Here is a 23,439-nt window from a genome sequence, read left to right as displayed (position 1 = left end):
CCAGTCCGCAAGCCAACACAAACACACTATCATTTAAAGACCCCACTAAGTGTCGCTAAAAATAAGTGTTTACCTTACCTTAAACCATCACTCCTGGATAATACCACTGGTCTTGTTAAGCTCACATGTAGTGAAATGGCGCATCGACGTAATGCAACACTCGAATATCACGAGATATGAATATAAAAAGATACTGATGAAGCTAAACGTAATCATTCATGTCACCTCAGGATCACACCTAAGACCCAACACTTTAAATACAAATAAAACAAATGTGAAGTTGATATAGGTTTACATCAAAGCCTAAGGCATGTGTCGAGATCAATAAGAGATGTTTAAAAACAACATGGATGGATAGCTGGATGGATGATGAACGGGAGGTTATATGGATGGATGAATAGATGGATGAGAGAAGGGGTGAAAAGATGGATGGTTGGATTGATGAATAGATGGAGTGAAGGGGTTGAAAGATGGATGGTTGAATAATTTGATGAGTGAAGTGGTGGAAAGATGGATGGTAAACAGGTGGTTAGATGATCGATGAATAGATGGATGAGTGAAGGAATGGATAGATGGATGGAAGGATAGAAAGACGGATGGTTGGATGGTAAACAGGTGATTAGATGGATGGATGGATGAGTGAAGGGGTGGATAGATGAATTGACGGCAGATAGATAGATAGATGGATGGATGGATGGTAAACAGGTGGTTAGATGGACAGATGGGTGAGTGAATGGGACAATAGATGGAGGGAAGAGTGGATGGGTTGGATGGGTGAATAGATGGATGAGTGAAGGAAAGGATAGATGGATGGAAGGGTGGATAGATGATTAATGGGAGGTTAGATGGATGGATGAATAGATGGGTGAAGGGGTGGATAGATGGATTGACAGCAGATAGATGGATGGATGGATGGATGGATGACGAGTGGTTAGGTGGATGGATGAATAGATGGGTGAAGGGGTGGATAGATGGATTGACGGCAGATAGATGGATGGATGACGAGTGGTTAGGTGGATGGATGAATAGATAGGTGAAGGGGTGGAAAGATGGATGGATGGATAAGTGAAGGGATAGAAAGAAGGATGGTTGGCTGTATGGACGTTAAACAGGTGGTTAGATGGACGGATGGATAAGTGAAGGGGTGGATAGATGGATTGACGGCAGATGGATGGATGGAGTTGAGTGGTTAGGTGGATGGATGTAAAGAGATATGCACTCACAACATACAAACATGTAAATGTGTGCCTGGTATTCATCCTAAAGCACAACCCGTGACTGCAAATGCTAAATATTCGCCGCTACAGACGCTGCAGTAGTTTTGCAGTCGATGATTTGTGACTATGAACCGATCGCTGTTTGTTCAGGTGTCAAACCTCCAGATTCAAACAAACGTCCTCGCTGCATCCGAGCAGGTTCATGCGCGGTCCATGCACATCATGAATGCAAATAAAGATGAGGACTGCAGTGGGGCAATTTAAAAGGTCGTTTAACGCCGATATACCTCTTCATCACTTTGTCACACCGCTGCTCTCGCCCCCCACCTCCGCAAAAGTATGGAGTACGATCACGCGGTCGTGATCGGCGACGGTGAAGCATGAATGAAACATGAAGGGAAAAGCATCAGTCATGCGTCGTAGATCAGGGGTCTCGGGCAAATTAAACTCTCCGTTGTTTGTCAAATCGTGGATCTACTTTTTATCGTCTGGTTAAACACTGAAGCATTTGATGGTTGATTGTAAAGATGGAAAATAGATGTAGATTGTATAGTTGACATTTGAGCTATTGATTCGCTGTCGTGCTGGGATTCCAAACTGAAAGCATCTGTCTGTGAGCAGAAGATCATGCTGGTGTAAGCGTTGAGTTTAAAGTCCATATTTAGCCTCAGGCTTAATGATCGCTGGATTATGTAGACGAGTTGTAGAGCAACAACCCCATCATTTTCATCGTTAGCATCAACAGGAATTTGTTCACATAAGTAGCCATCAATGATAAAAGCTTTACACTTCAGTTATAATACATGCTTTTTGAAGAACTTTTTTTTTTGCCTTAATCTCGGTAAATTGTAATGAAATCTGTGTCAAAGCCAGATAAAGATTTGTTGGGCCAGTTTCTCGTTTCATCTACCTGGTTACTTATTACGTAACATATTATGTGACAAGATTATTAAACTCATAATAATCGTAACAGTACTTTCTATAAATAGTGTAAAAGTGTCTGTATTTTATATGAATAGTGTAAATGCCTTTCTTTACATTATATAAATAGTGTAAAAGTATCTCAGTACTTTATGTAAATAGTGTAAAATTATCTTTACTTTTAGAAATAACCATTACTTACTTATATGAATAGTGTAACAGTATCTTAGTACTTTATATGAATAGTGTAAAAGTATCTCAGTACTTTATATGAATAGTGTAAAAGTATCTCAGTACTTTATATGAATAGTGTAAAAGTATCTCAGTACTTTATATGAATAGTGTAAACGTCTCTCAGTACTTTAAATGAATAGTGCAAAAGTATCTCAGTACTTTATATGAATAGTGTAAAAGTCTCTCAGTACTTTATATGAATATTCCAGTACTTATGAACATAGTATAAAATGATCTACTCACTACTATACCAATACTTTTTAATCAGTTTAATTTGAAACGCTACCAATTGAAAAATATTGAATTTAGAGAAGAAGAATGTAAGGCATTAATGATGTGTAAGCCAAGTATTACTACATTCATTTAATTGTAATAAATGACTTAAAATACAGATACTCCTGCAGGACTGTTGTGATCCTGAGCAGTAGAAGTTTTGCTCCGTCTAATCTAGTCGTGGCAGTCGTCTCACCTCACCCAGAACCATGTTATACGGGAGAAGGAAGTTTAAATATCACTGCGTACTGCAATCCGCATTCATCCCGAGCGCGGCGTCTGCTTACGTGAGCCCTTGACCCACGAGCGCTCAGGCAGAAATCCGAACATCGCTGTTTATTCAGGTGAATTCAGCTCTGCCTCGTGGTGGGATGAGCGCTCGGCTCGTGCCTCTGATCAAACACTTTTGACGAGCGTGACTCGGAGCTATCAGCTGGGTTTTCATGCGTTTATCTCGCTCGCTGACATCCAGGATCTCAGACACGTACCCCGAGAGCAGCGTGTAGGGACTATCTGGCGGTGGGGGGGACGGAGGGGGGTCTAGGGTCTACCCACTCTTATGTCGAGCTCCTCCTGGTTCAATTCATGTCGTGTCGTCTGCTTGTGGCGTTTGAACTCCGGCAGAAATGTTTGCTACTCAAAATAAATCCCTTTGAATTTATCTCGAGATGCCCTGCACGGCTCGCCGAGCATGTTCCTGTTTGCCTTCAGAAAAGTGTGTTTTTTTTTTCCCTCTCTTCAGAGTTCTTGTAAATCAACGTGATTTAACATTCAATCTTGATCAACTCTCACTCATCCTCGGGAGGATCAGTCGATATTGTTCCCATTTTTAATTCGTCTCCGAATCACTGGACGAATGCCAACAAGCCAGTTTTTTGTTCCAAATTATCTTGACTGGTTTATTTTGATGTTGGTCGGAGCCTGGTCGGCTGCCAAACCTTCCTCAGACACAGACAGATGCATGCAGGGAAAAAACATCTATCGCAGTGAGTCAATCTGCCAAATGAGATAATTGTCCAATTGATGCTTTGGTTTGAAATTTCTGAAATTGAACAAATGCGCTAGCAGAACGACAGATATCGAAGACCTACTTGCTTTTGACAATTTCAAACATGAATATTTGCCGTTTTTTTAAGTGTTTCAGTTTTACTGACAGGTAGAAAACCTCTGTATACAGTACGACAACATTTAGATCAGATAAGAATGGCAGTGATAGAATGTAACTTGCTTTTATTTTCTAACAAACATTTTGGTCTGTAACAACTCATTCTTTTAAAGGGTCAAATATGATTGATTTACTTCATTCTTAACAGTTAAAAATTCATCAGTTATTTACATAGATATTTTACAATTCTCTACTGTTATCATAAGGTTTTAGAAAGTAAGAAGCAGTGAGAAGAATCGATTGGAAGTGAGAGTCTCAAGCCAACGGGGGAGAAGTTACAATAAAATGGAATTTTATAAGAGAAAATGAATCCAAATACACAAACAACAAGAGTTCAATATCTCCTCAGAATCTCCAAAAAAGAAATCAAAGCGTCCACCCACTCTAGTCATAAATAAGAAAGGAAGCAAGAAGGAGGAATCTGAAAACAGAAAATATGGTTAATTACACTCAGGAACTTTGACCAGGAAGGCAAAAATACAGATTATAAGTAGAAGACAATAAACCAGAGCCTTTTACCAAACCAGGAAAAGTTATGTCTGATTTATGACGTACTCGTCTGGAGCACGTGGTAGAAATACTCAAGTGATTGTTTGATCAGATCCAGGAGTGTGCAATCTGTCACGTCCATGAGGCGACCAAAGGAGAAAACAGGAAGTGACAAACCAAAATGAAACCTAAAGAAAAGGGAAATATAACAGAACACTTTTTATTAATACGCTCTTTGTTCAAATGTTTCTTATTCCCTGAACATATTTACTTCATAGATGGTTAATGCGTTTCCTTTTGATATATATTTTTTTCCTTTATATTCTAATTTAATTCCCATTAATTATCAAATTGATCTGTGAACACTGTGTTTCTAACTGATTATGTTACCGTTTATTTTGACCTTGTTGTTTTTTTTCTGTGTATGTTGGTGTCCACGGGATTAGTATATATATTGTCACTTAAATTGTTTATGTTGAGGTCATTGAAATGTTATTGTGTTTGATGAGTGAATGTCTGCAACACCAACCAAGTATTTTATATGACACGTCGTGACAGATATGATTAACTTAACTTAACACAATGTCAGGCTTTCTTTAACGTCTCCATATCGAATTATTTTCGCGCAACCGTGGACTTGAACGTCCATATTAATGGTATTTTATTAACCTTTTTCAAGAGTTTATTCATTTTTATTATATTTATTGGTTACATACAATTATATTACATTTTATCAAGTGTCTAATCATTACTGACTTAAGAAACAGATTAAATAACATTATATAAAAGGGAAAAACAGATCCCAGCCAACAACAACAATGAGCAACACTGTAAGGTAAAAACTTGCTTAAAAAAAGGAAGAAACCTTAAGCAGAACCAGACTTTGTCTTCGGTTACGACTGTGGGGTGGGAGAGAGTAGATAGAGACAAACAATCAAAAAAACATGAAATGTGACTTTATTAGATTGAGATGTTAATACCATTACCAACACAAACTTAACAGCTAAACAGCACTGTAATGTGGCTTTTTTATTTAATTACTTTTTTTGTTTGTTTTACATTTCTTTTGTGGATTGCAATTTGAGCAGTTAGAAACACAAAAAACAATGTTTTAATCATGAATTATTTAACCAAATGGCGTCACTAAAATATATTTCTCCATCGACATTTGGAAAATTAATTTTAAACAGCCGACACAGCCAATTTGTATCCTCGAGATTATGCAGAAGGTATAAAGACGACACCTTGTTAAAGAATAGAATATTTTATCCTCATTATCCGCTGTGATACGTGAAGATACTTTCGTTTATTCAAAGCTCTAAAGATTGTTAAAGAGTCTTTTCTCTCTTCTCTTTCAACAGGTTCAGGAGGTTGACGGCAGCTCTCCACGGTGCGGGTCATCAACAAGAAGCTACCACCAAAATGAATATTTGTCAGCGCTAATGGACTCTGGGATATAACGTAGAGCACGTAATGTAGCGTCTTTCCGTGCCAAGGAGCGAGTGAAGCGATCGCTGAAGCGCTGGCGTCCCTCTGCGTCTGTACATTAACTGCAGCAAGAGCCTGACGGGATGGAAGACGCTTGTCACTTGCCGGAGAGGCAGAAAAGAGACGCACGGACGAGACTTGAGGATGTAAAAGGAAGGACCGTCGTTCGTCTGGTAGCTGGAATTCCAATGACACCATGAGTGGTTTGGACACCTCGGCGAACTGTCACAACTGCAGCTCCTCGGAGCGTCCACAGGTGGACGTGGCGAAGGTGGTGGCGTTGGGAATCGTGCTGCTGGTGTTCGTCGTTTTTGGAGTACTTGGCAACATCCTGGTCATTTTGTCTGTGCTGTTACACCGACACTGGCGCTCGGTGACTCATTATTTCATCGCCAACCTGGCGGCGGCAGACCTGCTGCTCAGCTCCGCGGTCTTGCCTTTCTCCGCCACCTCCGAGGCTCTGGGTCGATGGGTGTTTGGACGCGTCTTCTGCAGCGTCTGGGCTGCTCTGGACGTCCTTTGCTCTACCGCCTCCATCCTCAGCCTGTGTGTGATCTCCATCGACCGCTATCTGGCGGTCAGCTATCCCTTGCGCTACCCGGCGATGGCGACCGGGCGACGAGGCCTGACCGCCGTGGCCGCCCTGTGGGGTCTCTCGGCCGCAATATCCGTGGGACCCCTCTTCGGTTGGAGGGAGCCAGAACCCGAAGACGAAACGGTGTGCCGGATCACAGAGGAGCCGGGGTACGCCTTGTTCTCGGCTCTGGGCTCTTTTTACATTCCTCTGGTCGTCATCCTGGCCATGTACTGTCGAGTCTACCACGTGGCCAAAAGAGAAAGCAAGTCTCGCAGCAGAGGCAGCAAAGATGAGACGGAAGGGGTCACGCTTCGAATACACAGAGGAAACAACGTTGGAACCGGGTTAGAGGACAAGAACGACGATCCTCCGAAGCGTAGACGTATTTCGCTGCTGAAGCTGCTGAAGTGCTCAAGGGAGGAGAAAGCAGCGAAGACCCTCGGCATCGTTGTCGGTTGCTTTATCCTGTGCTGGCTCCCGTTCTTCCTGGTGTTACCCATCGGTAGGTGTCACTCACATACTTTGTCAACAGACTCACAGTGTCGCTATGTAGTGAATGACTGCGAAACAATGTGCCCAAGGTCATTCTTTCTTCTGTCTTGTTCTGCCAGAAAAGGTTACAAATAGTGCCATCTTAGCTCATCGTTGAACAAAATAGAAACCAAGTTGTTTAGCGAAAGGGCAACTAATGGTAAAACCCACCTTTGCTGACTCACTCACATGTTTCAGATGTTGAAGTCTTCCTCTCCAAGATGAGGTAAGTCCCTCATCATGACCATGTTTTGAAGTTATTACTTTATAAAGTTCTCCCATAATGACTTATTAATGGCTTCACTCCTCCTGCAGCCACCTGAAATCAAACTCTGCTTTGTTTATACAATGAGTTCCTTGGAGGTGAAGACTTCTGGGATTGATGACATGCAGGGACAAACCTTGACCAATCACAGTCAAGTGGGTTTGGTTATGGTAAATGAGATTTCTAATGTAAACATTTCAATTAAAAGGGGGTTATTTTTAAACAGACATTACATCAATTTAAGAAACAACAGGTTAATTCGCCTTTAATTTTAATATTAGCATTAAAAAAAAACTTGAATAGCTTTGTAAATTAAGGTAATAAGCTTCAGTAAATTAACACCCTTTAGGACTTTTATCATCAAAACAAAAAACATTTTCAAAGCCATGATAGGACTTTCTTTCTTGCCAGACATTTGTCAAGAACAGTTTTAACAAGGGTTTGTACCAGACAAGTTGTCGCTTAGACATAGAAGAAACAAACCCACAAAAGGAAAGAAGGAACAAAAGAGAGAGAGGGAGGAAAGTCGATAACAATGTCCAGCTTCTGCTAGAAGTCAAAACGATGAGCAGACATTGATTGATATGACAATGAAAAGGCACATCTTTCTTCTAGGGCAGTGGTCAGCAACCTTTATCTTGTTAAGAGCCATTAAATACCATTCCCGGCCAAATGAAAACTCACTCCAAGCTGCCAAATCCGATAAACTGAAGCCAATACAGATTATTGTTCCATAAAATCTTTCAAACAAAATGACAAAGTTCTATATTTCAATGAAGACAAAAATAAAGACTATCCTTGGCGACAGAGACAAGTGTTGGCCATGCTGCATTGACGGAAAATATTTTAAAAAATAGTCAGGTTTATTTCAATTCCATCGGAAAAAGTAAAATACTGAAATCACCAGCTTTTTATTAAAAGATTAAATGAAATGGGTATTAATTTTTTCACATTATTCGGCTCTAGATGTGGCTCTAGAGCCGTGACACCCTTTTAATAGAATAAACAAGTTGCTGTCGTATGCTAAGAGGAGTGAAATCCAAGAGCATGTGGTTTGTTGGGGCTGCAGCGAGACTTGCATAATTAGTGTGAAATTAATCAGTTTGATAATAAAAATAGCGGACAAATAGAGTAGAGGAGATGCAGAACAAGGAGTAAAGCATGAGTATCAAAAATACTTTCAATAATAATAAGCGAGTATCGAGGCATGTTGGTGATATAAGCGTTGACGACTGAGGCCTTGCGAACCAGCCCACCACGTGACCAGTTAAGGAGGTGCTCAGGGCTTCCCTCAAAATTGTAACTATAGGTTCCATTGAAGGGCAATGAATTTCCCTTCACATCTTTTAGATATAGGGGAATTTTGTGGAAGACTAAGCAGCCAAATTTTTGTACTTAGAGCCTGAGAGAAAGAGGAGATTTTCACCTGTCTGGCATCATTTTGAGCGGATCTCTCCAAAGTATTATAATTCTGTCTGTATCTAAATTATGTATAGTTCTTGGAGAAAAATAAACAATTGTTGCCCCAAACACAAGCAATTCAAGCAGATATTTATTAACCGTTGAGTAATCTCAGGGTCAAGGTGACCTGGAGGCCCTAGAACAAATGTGTTGTGGTATCCCTTGTGTTGCCTCTGGGTCAAGTTATAAGCAGAATCGCAACAGTAGCGCTAGAAAGAACAAACAAGAGAATATGAGACCAATAATACCAGCTTTGTGTCCCAAATTGCGCACTTACACTTCTGTTTTTAAGTATACAAATGCGTCCACATTGAGCTTTGCAATGAGCACTCAATTGGTGCACTCAAACTTCCAGTAAATCGAGTTGGGATCTCTGGACACCTTTCACCCTCAACTGCCGCCATCTTAGTGACGTAGATGATGCTAAACAGAAGCCACGTCACTGACGACGCATTTTCGATGCAGAAACCGGCGTAAATGTCTCGAGAAAACACTAATTTTACAACAAAACAACACCACAACAATAACACGAAAAAAACACAACTTAATAACTTGTTTCGATTGGAGAAAAGTGCTGTCAAGTGTAGGCGATAAGGTTCCATCAGCTGGTTGCAATCAGCGTTAAAAGGTAGTAGAAGAAGAAGCTGTCGAGTCATTTCCGTTAAGTGTGTAGCGGCAGTGTTTGATTTGAGACAGTACTACACTGTCGAAATGTGCACACTGGGCAAGTAAGTGCACTGCTTTACAGAACACTGTCATTCAAGCACATTGGAGGAGTTCGAGCTTTAAGACATAATCTGGGAATTTACCAGCATATGGTCTTTATCAAGGTGACTCGATTGCTTGACTAATTCCAGGTGCATGCATTGGTAAAGCTGACGCAATCTAACAGAGGACAACACAGGAAAAAAATAAATAAAAGAGAACATGACAGTTTGCAGATAAAACTGCAATTTTGTACTTGAAAATAAACAAATTGTGCCAGCAAGTAACCACTGTTGAAACTCTTATTTAAGTTATCATGCAAGAAATGGTTGGAGGCCACAGTTGCAATCAACCAGTGTAAAGTCTAATCTAAAGTCAAATGGCCTCTGAAACGACTTTCGCCGCTTGGCAGCCGTGATTGCAGTCATGTCAGCTGAATGGTCTCATCAGCAGCCGGAGGTCAGGACTCGCTTGGTCAGGTTTATGATGAAGAGTGGTGCGCTGGAGAAAAGTTTGAGAGATAATTACCGCACACGCCGGCGAAAGGCCTTCGCAGTCGATAAAGTGTCTGGACTGTAATTAAACTTATCAGCATGTGAAAAACAAGCATCTACTGCAAAGACAAACGCTGCCTTTCTATCAAGTTCTTAACTGATAACACTTCTTGCTATTGTTAGATTTTCTTTATGTCCTCAGGTGATGGACATCGCATTCATCAGAGTCATGGATTTATTTAACTGAGTCAAGGATTTTGTAGATGATAAGATAGTTGCTTAGGTCAACGTGTAGAAAGTAGAAAGACTGACACTTAAAGGGTTGGGATTATTTTCAGCGTAATCTGTTCCTTTTGATAGTTATCGGGCAAAATGTATTTTTATTTTTAACGTAGCAACTGGAGCTCAGTTGTCTTCGTCTTCATTTTCATCCGAAAAGACAAACTTAAAAATATCCAAATACATCCATACTGCTCGTCTTTAACGTCCATCTTGTTTTGAAGCCTTGACATGAAAAAATCGTTTGGGAAAAAAAAATCAAACAAGAATAAATTTGATGTTTGTTTTTTAGTGGACACTGCTCGGCTAACATGCTACACGGACAGGAAGTACACTCAGGAAATATCGCAAGCGCTTTCAGTGTAGAAAACAGTAGTTTGGAATTGTGTCAAGAATGAAACCCAAGAAATAATTGTTAAGAATTCAAATAACAGTCATTATTTTGGTCAACACCAGAGTTGAGCTCATCCCTCTGAATCGCTGACAACTTATATTCACCAAATATAACAATATGCAGAAAAATAAATGTGTGCGATCAATGATATAAAAAAAACACACAATGCAAAGTCAACAATTTAAGTAATCAATATTGATTAAACTAAAAAAATCTTCAAAAAGAAGTGCAAGTTTCAAACAACGAATCATGAAAATAAATAAGTTGAACAATTGCAACCGAGAATAAAATGAACTGAAAGGCGAACATATACAAAATAAGTTCACAAATAAGTACACAAATGAATGCCTGCACTACAGTACATAGGGTGATTGCAGTACTTAAGGCAAACCTCGATTTGATTCGTGCTATGCTTGGTCTGAACCTTTGTGATTTTCTGTCTGTTTTGGAGGAAAAAAATAAATAAACGTCTGCTAAATAACACCAACAAGAAAAAGAGAAAAACATGATGAATGCATTTCTAATACTTGTACTCTTGGCTTCCGTACAAATCAACCTCATAACTTCTTGGTAAAACATTGGAGATACATATTTAGATTCTGCTCATTTCAAGTTATTGCAAAAAGCTATTTTCCTAATATCTACAAATACTTTATCTTTGGAGTCTTGACACAAGTACTCACATTAAACACAATTCCATCCTATAGGTAAAGTGTATTTATTTGGAATTGAAAACGGGAAGTTTAGGACTCATCGAGGTACAGAAAATAAAATAGTTTTTGTTTTCTCTACCTAAATGAGTGTATCGTGATGCACGCTGTGGAAAATATGCTTCATCTGATCTCCAGCTTGATTCTGTTGAAAAGAAATGACAAATATCATCAACTTAAGGGACATAAAGTCTGAACCATTTCCATAATAGTGTGTGTGATGATGTGTTTTGTCTCTTAAACATTATTCCGGCTCTTCATCCCCCCCCCGCCGTGCCTCAACACTACGGGAGTTTCTTCGGAAGGCACATGAAGGAATTCAATTACCAGCCCAGAAATAGAGCAAATAAAACATCACATTGGAGCCAAATGAGCTTCTAGTGTGGGATGAAATTGAATGAACCAGAGCTTTGCTCCGCTTCTATGAATGCCATTATAGATAACAAACATGAGGCTTAATGGGCTGTAATGCTCAGAGGCAGCGACAGACCCTCTGGAGTCTGTCGGCGGTTTTTTTTTTTCCTTCTGAATTTCAATAGAGAAAGACCTTCACAGCTCACAGAGCTCATCCACACTCAAGCATAACTTATGAAACGGTGCTATTATTTGACGCTGTCTTTGACTTTTTCGACAGCAGACAAACCAATGTTCAGACCTCGATTCTTCCAGAGAGAGATGGATTGAAAATAAATTAACCTCCACCAGAGGAGTGACCGAGGTTTATCTGGTGGTGGTTCACAAAATTGACAGTTTGTGAGGAATTAAACTCCAAGAGATGTTGCCGGGTTTAAATACCAACGGGCAAGTACATAAAGTAAAGCGGACAGGGTTTAAGATAAGATAGGATATAAAGCTTTATTCCTACCATTTCAGGATAATTGAGAGCAAATTAAAAGGTGTTTTAAGGGACCACTGAAGACAAATGGGTTTATGGTTTTAACTTTAGCATTAGAGAAGTCTTAATATTATGGTCAACCATTGGTTCTCCAACTTTTCTCACAAAAATCTACCATTTTGATGTTGAGATTTATATATATTGCTTCTGGAAATAGTTTTTAAGACAACTCCAAGCATTAAATGAGACGTTAACAATAATAGTTTTACTTAAATTTTGAGAAAAATTAATTTTTTTCTGGTCCTGCTTCCTACCCAGGGCGGCGCTGTCATAACATTGCTTTGCAAAACAAGCTTACGTCATTTTCTACACGACTCAAAGATGATCGACACTACCAGACACAACTTTTTCGGACCAACAAACCATATTCCCTTTTGCAGTGGTTTCATGAAAATGGTTGGTTTCTTGTCTTGGGAGTGAGAGTGCTGAGGACTATTTGGTGGCATCAATCCCGGACCGATCAGTTGCCGGCAGTCATTAGAAGTACCTGCTTCGACGTGCTGTGCAGCTGAAACACAACAAAAACCTAGTAGAGTAGGGCCAAGAAGAGCCGGTGGAAAAAAGGGCCTAAACGGTATTATCTCTGACAAAATGTTGATTGATTTGCGGTCAACTATACCACTCTTTAATCTTACTCATCAGTATTCTGTTTTTCCAGGTTCCATCTTTCCTTCCTGTAAACCATCCGAGATGGTCTTCAAGATCACCTTCTGGCTGGGTTACCTCAACAGCTGCATCAACCCCATCATCTACTCCTGCTTCAGCCAAGAGTTCAAGAAAGCCTTCCAGCACGTCCTCCATGGACGGTGCCTAAGAACGGCGTCACCTCCCGCTGTCAAACCACCAGGACAGCTGAACGACCACTCCTTGCAAGCGAGTCCAGCTCCCAAAAACTCAACCCCGGATCCCACCCCAGACTCTTTGTGGTGCTGCTGTAAGACCCTCACGACGACGACGGCGGCAGCAGATCCACGTCAGAGTCCGGAGGTCCAGAGGAAGAGTCTGCTGAAGACATGGTGTTTCTCAGCGACCCAGGAAGCGAGGGAACCTTCCAACTACGGTTCCACCAAAGCCCTACAGCTTTCGCTTGGAATGAGCGGGGAGGCAGTTTGATCGGACGGTGAAGGAACACCTGCAAACTTGTCGACCAGCCGCTGTAATCTCACGAAGCTGAGAAGATTAGATGCTTGGCAGCGATCGAAAGAGCTTGAGGGGTTTTATGAAAAATAAAACAGACACTATTTTCATTTTTATCACAAGTCTTTTCTCATATTAGAAGGATGTGCTGATGTTTGACTTCAAAAAAACAGCCCGTGATAAATATTTAAGAGGGTTTTCTCCAAAAGAAAAAAGAGAATTTCATTAAACAAACTGCCACTTTAGAGGTTAAGTGTTAAAAAAAGAAAGTGGTTATTTAAAGCTATTAATGCAAGCTTTAATTTATAAAAAAGCTTTTGTTCGTTCAAACTGCTTTGTGATATAAAAGCATGCCATCACCGTGCGTTCCTCTTTCTGAATGTTAAACACATCCACCGTTTCCTGTCACCATATTTATTCGTCAGTGTAACAACCCTGAGGCATTCTGTACCCAGGAGGTCAATGAAAAAGCTCAATATGAAAAGCATTTATGATTCTCCTTGAATTCTACTGCCAGTTTTTTTTCTGTTAAGTCTTTTATTCAAACGCCAACTATGTTCAGAACCAGCAAAAACGAGAAAAACTTTATTCTGTAAAACATTGCATATGAATGATGAAAATAAATCAACTATTATTTGACTGAAAAATGTTGTCCTTTATTATTCATTCTACAAGTGTAAGGCTCAGGAATGCAGCAGATTTATCAGGGGGGCTCATCTTAGACATGGTCTAGTGGTTTGTCAGGGTCAGGAGTCAAGCCAAGAAGATTCTCGAGTTCATTGCAAGATGAGTTTTAGTTAAGTCCTGTAGAATTAGCTTCTTGGCAGAGGTATGCACCGTCTCTGTGCCTTGCTAGTTATTCTATTGTATTTCACAGTTTTTTATTCAGATAAGACAAGGGTGCCAAACTCTATCACACAAAATCCTTTAACCATCTAACTTAAATTAGATTAGATAGACTAGATCTCCTTCGGGAAATTGGATTTCTAGCACACAGCAGATGAACTCAGAGTTATAAAGTCTAAAAGCACAAGGAATGAATGAGTCCCTGAGTCTATTAGTGTTGCATCTGGGGAGGAGCATTCGTTCACTCCATCTGCTTCTCTACTCACGGATGACAGTGTCAAGAGGATGACTGTCATCATCCATGATGGACAGTAGTTTGTCAAGAGATCCAGAGTGAAGTTGCAGGCAAACTAAATGTATATTTACAAACCCATTCATGACAGTAAAAGTCTTATTTTGATTTATTTATTCATTCTTGGAGTCTCAATTCATCTTACATTATAGTCATTAGGAAAATTCCTTCAACATTATTCTCTCTCTGCTTTCGTAACCTCTCATACGCTGAAATTTCAGATGGGGGAGAACTTTATAAAGTTCAAAACATCATCATGATGAGAGACTTAATGCATCTTGGAGAGGAAGATTCAACATTTGAAACATGCGAGTGAGTCGGAGAGTTAAGTTTTCACATTAGTTGCCCTTTAAGAAACATGAAGCTGTTCTCAAACTGAAAACTATCAATCATGCAGTGGAACCAAAATCTTCTTATAATTCTTTGCGCCTTATGAGTGTTTCATGTATTCCACAGTCATTTTATTCATGCAGGCCAGGAAAGACGCCCTATACTGCAGATCCCCCATAATGCATAGCAACAGTAACCATCATTAAAATACGTTTAACAGGCAGAAGAAGATGAAGAGATGAAATAGCTTTCCTCCGTGTGCGTGCATTAGTCTTTGTGATGTTTGTTGTATCAAACGTAGGAATTAAAACAATGCTAGCGTCATGTTTGCTTCTGTTATTGCGTCACATCATTTGTGTCAATAATTCCCAGACCACTTGTGTGTTCCACAACCCACTCAAGGTCCCGACCACCTCGGTTCAAGTGAGACCAGCAAGAGGGATTTCTACTCGTGACCGTGCGACGGAAACAGAAGCCCGAGTATCTTTCATCGGTTCCATTAGAGCTCCTTTCAATTAGCCGCTGCCTCCCGAGTGTAATCTGCAGCTCTCTGGCTGATGACTGACACGTTTCTCGTCGCATGAATTCCTCCCATTAAACTTGTAATTACTGCAGCTTTTAAAACCTCATATTTGTAAGAACATAATCCTGTTACGACTCCGTGCTGCTCTTCAGGTTGCAAGAATCAAAGACGTTTTTTTTTTTAAAGAAGCAGATCTTTTGTTGTTATTTTCGACATTTGATCCTTTCTTAGTTTGTTGCCAAAACAAATCATCCGCTGCTAATTAAATATCTGCTTTTTCCTCGGAGGGATGCGTAAATAAACACTTCAATTAAACATAAATATATATTTCTTGGATGTTTTTCTCGTCGCTCCATTCACCCTGTCACGATGTTTAAGATTCTTGCTTTTACCGTCTTGGTGTTTTCACTCAGGTGGATGTTTTTCTGACTCTTGTAAACTCCCCCGCACTCAGACGTTGTATCATAAAAGATATAAAGCTGTCACAGGCTAATAAACACGCTGCTTTTTATTTGGAAAGTGAGCAATAGAAGACTGGAAGACGCTGCGCCGGACCTGAGATCGGGTGGGTGGCCTGCATTGTGGTGGAATCTATGAGTCAGCATTAGTTATGGGAAGACTTTTTTTCTTTTTTTTTCTATCTTTTCTTGGGCAAGGTTTGAAATCAATGAGCCGTTTTTAAACCAATTGATGTACGTGGTTAAGCTGCTACTGGTGCTGAACGCAACAATGGAGTAGAATTACCTGGATTCAATTCCAATACAATGAGATAACACAAACCGTTGTCTCGAGAAATGTTGCCGTTTAAATAACAATAGAAAAGAAAAACATGTACCAGCAGATAATACTTGGTTGGTTGGTTGGCCAAGGTCATGTTTCGAATAGAAACATTTTTGAGGCTGAACATCCTTTCAAAGTAGAAAATATTTAACTTTTTTATTATATGCAGAATATTTCTGGCATTGGTCATTTAATGATCGAGCCACCGTTTGACATCTCACAGGAATTAAATGATGATAATTTCAAATGATTGATAGATTGATTGGTTACTTTTATTATTTCCAAATTGGGGGAAAATTCTGTTTTTTCAGCAGTACATACATGCAGCATATTAGGACGTACAGTACATATATTCAAATGAATAAATACGTGTAAAAAGAAACCAATAATAATAATAGAAAAGAAAAAAAAAATACTAACTTATAATAATAATAATAATAATAATAATCTCTATTTATATAGCGCCTTTCTAGACCAGGGTCACAAATAGAATTACATCAACCACAATAAACAATAAAAGGAAAGGAAAATAATGATAATACCTTCATTCTTCCAACATTGGGAAAAGGCTTATTGTTTCAGCAGACGATACACATATTAAGACATAAAGTAAACATATTAAAAACAATAATAAATAAAGAGAACCAAACTAACTAATAAATAATTTAAAATATACCAACTTACGATAAGCAATATCAATAATATGAAACTATGATAATGATGAAACCTTTATTCTTCCCACATTTCAGGGAATATTTATTGTCGTATTCAGAGACTTTGCACATTCACACACTTTATTGACATAAATAATTTGCACACAAATGGCATTCATATCACAATAGACAGTTTAAAAAAAAAAGCTTTTATTGTGGAGCTAAAATCCTTATTGATTTCCTTTATAAAGAACTTGTTGAGGGAGACGATTATTAGACAGTTAATTATTATTTTAACATGTTTATTTCTCTTTAAAGGTTCCGCTTATCTTCTTGAATTTCATTTCTTCCTTTCCTTTTTTTTTATCCTGACAGTAAATCAGTTACAATTTATATTTAATTTAATATCAATTATTCAGAGTTAGATTGATGAGGCTTCATGACTTAATTTTTTTCTTTTTTATTTCTTGTCAATTCTTACAGTAAAAAAGGCATTTTTGTGATTACAAATAAATATTTCATGTTCATTTATTCATAATTGAATCCCAAGTATCATCGTTTACTGTATATCTCAGAGAACTGAGTTCGATCTTAAACCTCATTAAATCCAGTTTTTGCTTCTGTCTCTAAAATGTATTCACGTAAAATATAGATAACTTGGGGATTCTTTTTTAAAAAAGGTGGTTTTAATGGCCCCTCACAACAGTGCGTACCGATAATTAAAATCTGTTGAAAGTGAAATATTCATCTGTGTGTACGCTTTAAGAAAAGAGCGGTTTACAAAACTCGACAAATGTAGACAAAAGATTGTGTACAGAAAAAGGCTGTTGAGGACGGAAGAAGGACGTGCGTCGACTCGATTTCCAGACTAATAGAAAAAACTCTATCAGAACGACAATAATGGAAGCAGTATTCTGAGCAAGATATCATCGGTGTACACATTTATATTTATGATGCCTGTTCAAAAGAAAGCCAGGAGGCATTGTCTCCTTCCATCATTTCACATTTCTAATAAAAATAAACGTATCAAGGAGCTGCTCAGTATGCAGACCTGGTGTTTGTGCTTCTGATGGAGAATCAGTTTGTGTCGTAGTTAACGCAAACATCACTGTGATGAATGGAGTCCTTTCTCTTTAGAGTCACTTGACTTTGGGGGAGTGACATGGAGTCGCAGACGAGGACCTGACGGGGACCTCAAAGGACTCAACACTGGTTTGTTATATCAAGTGTTTTCAGGTCAAATTCCCTTGTTTTGTTGGCATTTCTTGGCCCGGTATGTTGCTGCTGAATACTTTGATTACAAAATACTTCATTAACATTAAGGTGATGCTATACTTTATAATGGATATTTTTACATTAACTGGAATTACTCCGAGAGTACTCCGGGTACTTCCTGAACACGCTTCCGGACCAGAGGAGAGAAATCCTTCCAGACTGTTGCTCCTAAGCTTTGGAACGATCTGTCTCTCTGTGTTCGATGGATCTACTGACTCCTTCAAGAAACATCTTAAGACCTTCTTATTTGTGCAGGCTTTTGTTAAAGAATGTATGTTGCTTACAGTTTTTTGCGTCTCACAATGAGCTGGAAGTAATGTTCTCGGTTAGAGTTTCGTTTCTCGAGAAATGACAGTTTGTGCATTAAGATACAGTGACCTCACCAGGATAAGCGAGTTGGTTTCCCCCGTGCAGGCTGTTATACCGCGCTCACTGACTCATACAGAAAACCTATTTGTTGCTGACTGCGTCCAGCAACAAATGAACAAACCGTTTGTAATAAAGTGTGTCGTCAACTGAACTATGGAATGTTCTCTTTCCGATTGTCCGGGAGAAAATCCCTGACAGCTTTTCATTGTATGTATTTAAACTGTGTACTGTTTTTTATTGTTAAAGCTCTTTGTGACCCTGGTCTAGATAGACGCTTTACAAATAACCTTTACTTACTTATTTACTTACTTACGTACATACAAGATGGACGTTACGGACAGTACGACGGTATGTTTTTAAGCATCTTTTTGGAGAAAGTTTGTCCTTAGGTGCTCAGTCGCTACAATAAAATAAACCAATAAACATTTTTGTCCATAACTCTAAAAAGGAACAGATTACTCTGAAAATAATCCCAACTCTTAGTCGACATGAGGGTGATTAAAAGATAAGTGATGTTTGAATTGTGGGTGAACTATCACTTAAAAAACTGGCGTATTTATAAGTCAAGATATCAGCGAGAAAATTTCTCTACTTTCATTTGAGCGAACCGTCCAGCGGGGCCACATAAAATTAAAAACACAAAAATATGTGGCCCAGCATGAGTGGTTTATTTGATGTCAGGTCCATGACAGCGTTACCCTGGTGTTGGTGTCCTGGATAAATGAAAAGTGTCCAACATTAAAGCCTATTTTCATCTCCCCTCGACTGATTTGAATCAAAAACATCTGCTGACATTTTTTTTTCTCCACCTGACATATTAAAAGTCACCTCATGTGATCGAGAGAACAACATGCACACTTCCTCCGTTGGCATTTGGGATGATTAAAGCGGACTAGAAACGACAGTTGTTAACGTTGGCAGCAGCAATAATTATAAATTAATTCAAAGCTGGGGCGGAGGAAGTGCTTATTTCCATGTTAGATGCATTTAATTGTCTGTCACTGAACATTCGCTTTAATCACTCTTGGCTGCTACAGCGGATTTTAATAAATCCCCCCCCAACCACCTAATAATACCTTCGATATTTTTCATTCATTCTTGGTGCGAAAATGCCGCGTCAGCAAAAAGCAATTTAATAGTGACATTAAAAACAACATTTCAATGCATTCTCTTCCATTATTGGCAGCTGTAATATTCTTCATGGCCGCCGTTAAAACCGGAGGAATGAAAACGTTGAATATTTTCTCTTGTTATCGTCTCCTCTCCTTCTGCAAGTCTACACTTTAAAGTATATATTTTATTGAGTATTGTTTTGATTGTTTAAGCACTTTGTGACCCTGGTGCGGAAAAGCACTCTATAAATACAAATTACTAACTTACTTACTTACCAGTGATGAACATGAATCACTTTTATTTATCGTTCATTTCGCATTTCTGATTCATTTGGTTCTGCTACGTTTGCTCTTAGCATTAGCGCTTAGCTTCTACGATTAGCTACAGCATTTAGCGACATACAACATCTTAAAAAAAACATCGTGTTTCAACAACAATACGCACCGGTTTACTCACTTTGTTCATGCAGTCGAGAGCGGCCCTGGTAATTGAACTTGCAACTATTACCATGAGCATGGGTTAAGGACCCATTCTTTTAGCTGTCCAACTTCATGCCTGACCCAAAATATTTCTTTTTTAAAAATGCTTTAAGAGAAAGTGGCTGGATGTTTCACCGTCACTTAGTTTATTTAAGATAAGAAAGTGCGGAATTATTTAAAACACACATCTTATAGATTTAAAAAAATAACAAAACATTTTGAGAAAATTAAATAAAAAATGACAGTATGCAAAATGCCCCTGACACATATTTTATTAATACGACCGTAGCACTTCAAACTATTATATATATTTATATATATATAAAAATGTGCAAAAAATATGGAGTAAAATAATAACTCAATCAATAATTTTCAATCATATAATACATTTACAAATAGACAATACATAAAGAGTCCACTATGTCCAGAGTCCAAAAGGTCCAAAATCAAAAACAGGAGAGAAACAAATGATCCAGAAGTGAAATTTAAAGAAAGCATAAACAAACTCAGGTTATATTAATGCTATAGATCATCCTGGTTGTCCTGATGGTAGGGGTTAGTTGACCATAGTTCCTGTTATTGATCCTCAAGAACTAAATGGATTCAAACATCCGGTCCAATTAGGTGATATGGTGTCACAGTAAAGTCTGGTAAATAAAAATAGAAGATGATCATCACACAAATACACTCGCTGTTTTTTTGTTTCTTGTTTCATTTTACCTCACACTGGTTGGATTAAACACACGCACTTAAAATAAAGTATATTTGTTCATAGTTAGTTGACTTAGTGACGTTAAAAGCTTCTGGTCGTTATGCAAACAGACCCTCAGATCAGCCCCCGGCCGGTTCCACTGACCGCTTCAAGCGTTTGAACCCGACTTGGTGAAAGCTGATTTTCTTTTAGTCTTTAATATTCATTCTCTGTCTTCTTCTCACTGTCTCTGTTTCTCCTCACATCTCCACTGGCTAATGAGAGTCTGTCTGCTGCTCTCGGTGCGTCTGCCTCAAAGCTTTTTGTCTTCACCTCCACAAACGACTGTTAAAACGGACCACATTAATAAATAATCCACTGGTTATAATAACATATTTTAACACTTGTTTTTTTCGTTTTTTTTCTTTATTCATGCTCATGAAAAACTCATTCGTTTTAAGTTCTGAGTAAAATGAATTTAGATAAAATAGAAGCATCAAAATTCACCTACAATATCATCTTCTCATTAATAAATACAAATTAATGAATATAGTTGGAGTATTTTTGAATAGTTTAAACAATTTGTTTACACTATAGTTTGAACTATACCTTTGAAAAAACATTATTCACATTTAATGTTTAAATTTGGAGATTAGTAACAAGTATGAAGTACATCAGTGCCATCAGAATATTGAATTATCGTCTTAAAGTTCTATCTAGTAGCTTGTACCATTTTGGCATTTTGTGGAAGAATTATTACACCAACATTTATTATTGTATTTAAAATGCTATAAATTAAAAATATTAAATTTACAAAATGTATTTTTTAACAATTTGAATTAAAATATGAAAACTTTAATGAATTCAAATTGTCGATGATAAATTAAATTGTTAAAAAATATAACATAATTAAAATGATCCAATTAAATTATTAGATAAAAAATAAACTCAACCTTTGAAGATAGAAATTCATCAAGAAAAAAATCAAAATTCAACGCTTCATGGAAATAAAATCTTCAACATTTGAAATGTTAATTCCAATCATTCAATATTCTGAAGGCACTGATATACTCACATAAACAAGGGTTGAATGGAAAATAATTTCTCGATTCATTTGAGCTGCGGTTGAGATGCTGTGAAATGCGTCAACACTGCCATCTAGCGTAGAAAGGTGTCATAGTCCCATCTACAAGTTTAGTCAAACACACTCCAAACTTAAATCTTGTTCTTAAAGTGAACGCAGGAAGTCGTTTTTAGGGTCTGTGTGATCAACATAAGTGTGGTCCTAACAAAACATTGTCTTCTGGTTTTAAACTTTTGATTGACACGTGAATCATCTGTAAAGATTCATGAATAAAATCCCCTCATTAATGTGTGTGTGTGGGGGGTAGAGTTCAAAGTTGAATCTTCATTTACATAATCTGACTATTAAGCAGTGGAGCTGCCTTGATGGAGCCAAAAGGATTTATTTTTAATCTCCACGCATTTTGAAAAAAATAACTGTCTGTTGCCAGTGTGTAGGATCTGCTGTTGCTCAAACTTCCTGCGGTGAGTGTTTAACTTCACTCCAGTGTGTGTGTGTGTGTGTGTGTGTGTGTGTGTGTGTGTGTGTGTGTGTGTGTGTGCGTGTGTGTGTGTGTCCTCCACAGTGGCGAGGTTTCCAATGGCAACACCGACTTGACAAATATTACCGCAACAAATAAGAAACATGTGGGTGTAATTGGGTGTCGCCATAGCAACAGGCTGGACCTGTATTAACGACAGCGCAAAAAGAAGAAGAGGAAAACATGATTTTTCTTTTTAGGATGGGGGGGTTGTCTCTTGGGGATCCCCTAATGGTGAGAATCAGAATCAGAATTCTTTATTTTTGCCATTATCAGTGGGGAGGATCCACTCGTTTGGAATTTGTTTCAGTCCAGTTTGCAACATCAAACATTATAGAATAAAATATTAAACATAAATACAATAACATTTACAATTATTTACATTAAGGGGGGCTTGAATCACAGATGGTTCTAGCCCAGCTCTACTTACTGGATATGATTGTCAATTTCCTTTTTAGTCTTACACGTTAAAGTTGTTACTTTGAGAAGATCTTGGGACCCCTAGTGGTGAGGTGCCCACATACGCCTTTAAACGTGCAGAGCATTATAGGATTTTTTAGGACATTTATTAAAAATGTAGTGTTATGGGTGTTGACATTTTTAGTGTTTGTATTGCAGCTGAAAATACTCAGTACATCACTGTGAAATAAACTTAATTTTTTTTAGCATTTGAAAATATTGTTGAAACCAATGAGCAACATTAACACTATGAGTGTCTTAATTGCGCAATTCAAAAAACAAGATGTTTTTTTGTTTTTGTTTTCATACCTAATAGGATATAAATTGAGATGAATATCAGATAAAGAAAAAACACAACGACACACAAGCAATGTGTTTCTTTGTAGCCGTATATCATTAGTATGGAGAGATAGAACCACTTAATAAGTATCAAAATATACTTATTTTTCAAGTTCGCATCAGTTTGTGTTGATTTAAAATTTAAAACAAGCATTATAAGAACATAGAACGTTAACCGGGTAAGGTTTCTCTAAGATCTTAGAATTCCGAGGTGTTTTTAATGAATGAAATTTAAAGAACTGGAACGCATTCTTATCTAGGATGAATCTTCAACATATTTGTGGATCCAGATGGTAATTTTGGAGCATCGACACGATCTTGTATTTCTAAACTCGTGTCGTAACTTATGCTGCTTGTTCTTGCTCCTCCTTCAGTGTGACCTAATGATCACTGAAGGTCCAGATACTTTCCATAGCAACATTATTAAACAAAACATGGAAAGGTTGAGTCG

General features: G+C 38.2%; 1 protein-coding gene across 1 annotated transcript; it reads left to right on the top strand.

Moving 5' to 3' along the window:
• Positions 1-5,983: 5,983 nt before the first annotated feature.
• On the top strand, positions 5,984-13,578 carry adra1ab (adrenoceptor alpha 1Ab). Its single transcript, XM_087792482.1, has 2 exons — positions 5,984-6,866; positions 12,757-13,578. Exons 1-2 carry the CDS (start codon positions 5,984-5,986, stop codon positions 13,209-13,211), a joined length of 1,338 nt encoding a protein of 445 aa, XP_087648608.1. The 3' UTR covers positions 13,212-13,578.
• The last annotated feature ends 9,861 nt before the right edge of the window (positions 13,579-23,439 follow it).

Source organism: Callionymus lyra, chromosome 5, assembly GCF_982586985.1.
Source record: "Callionymus lyra chromosome 5, fCalLyr1.hap1.1, whole genome shotgun sequence".
Classification (NCBI taxonomy): Eukaryota; Metazoa; Chordata; class Actinopteri; order Syngnathiformes; family Callionymidae; genus Callionymus; species Callionymus lyra.
The sequence above is the reverse complement of the archived record's forward strand: the minus strand, read 5'-3'. Positions and strand labels throughout refer to the sequence as shown.

Bases quoted from the DNA above. Each gene is read 5' to 3' on its own strand.
- adra1ab (XM_087792482.1), top strand. From the start codon at position 5,984: ATGAGTGGTTTGGACACCTCGGCGAACTGTCACAACTGCAGCTCCTCG. The intron at 6,867-12,756 runs GTAGGTGTCACT...CTGTTTTTCCAG, and splicing joins CTTCCTGGTGTTACCCATCG to GTTCCATCTTTCCTTCCTGT.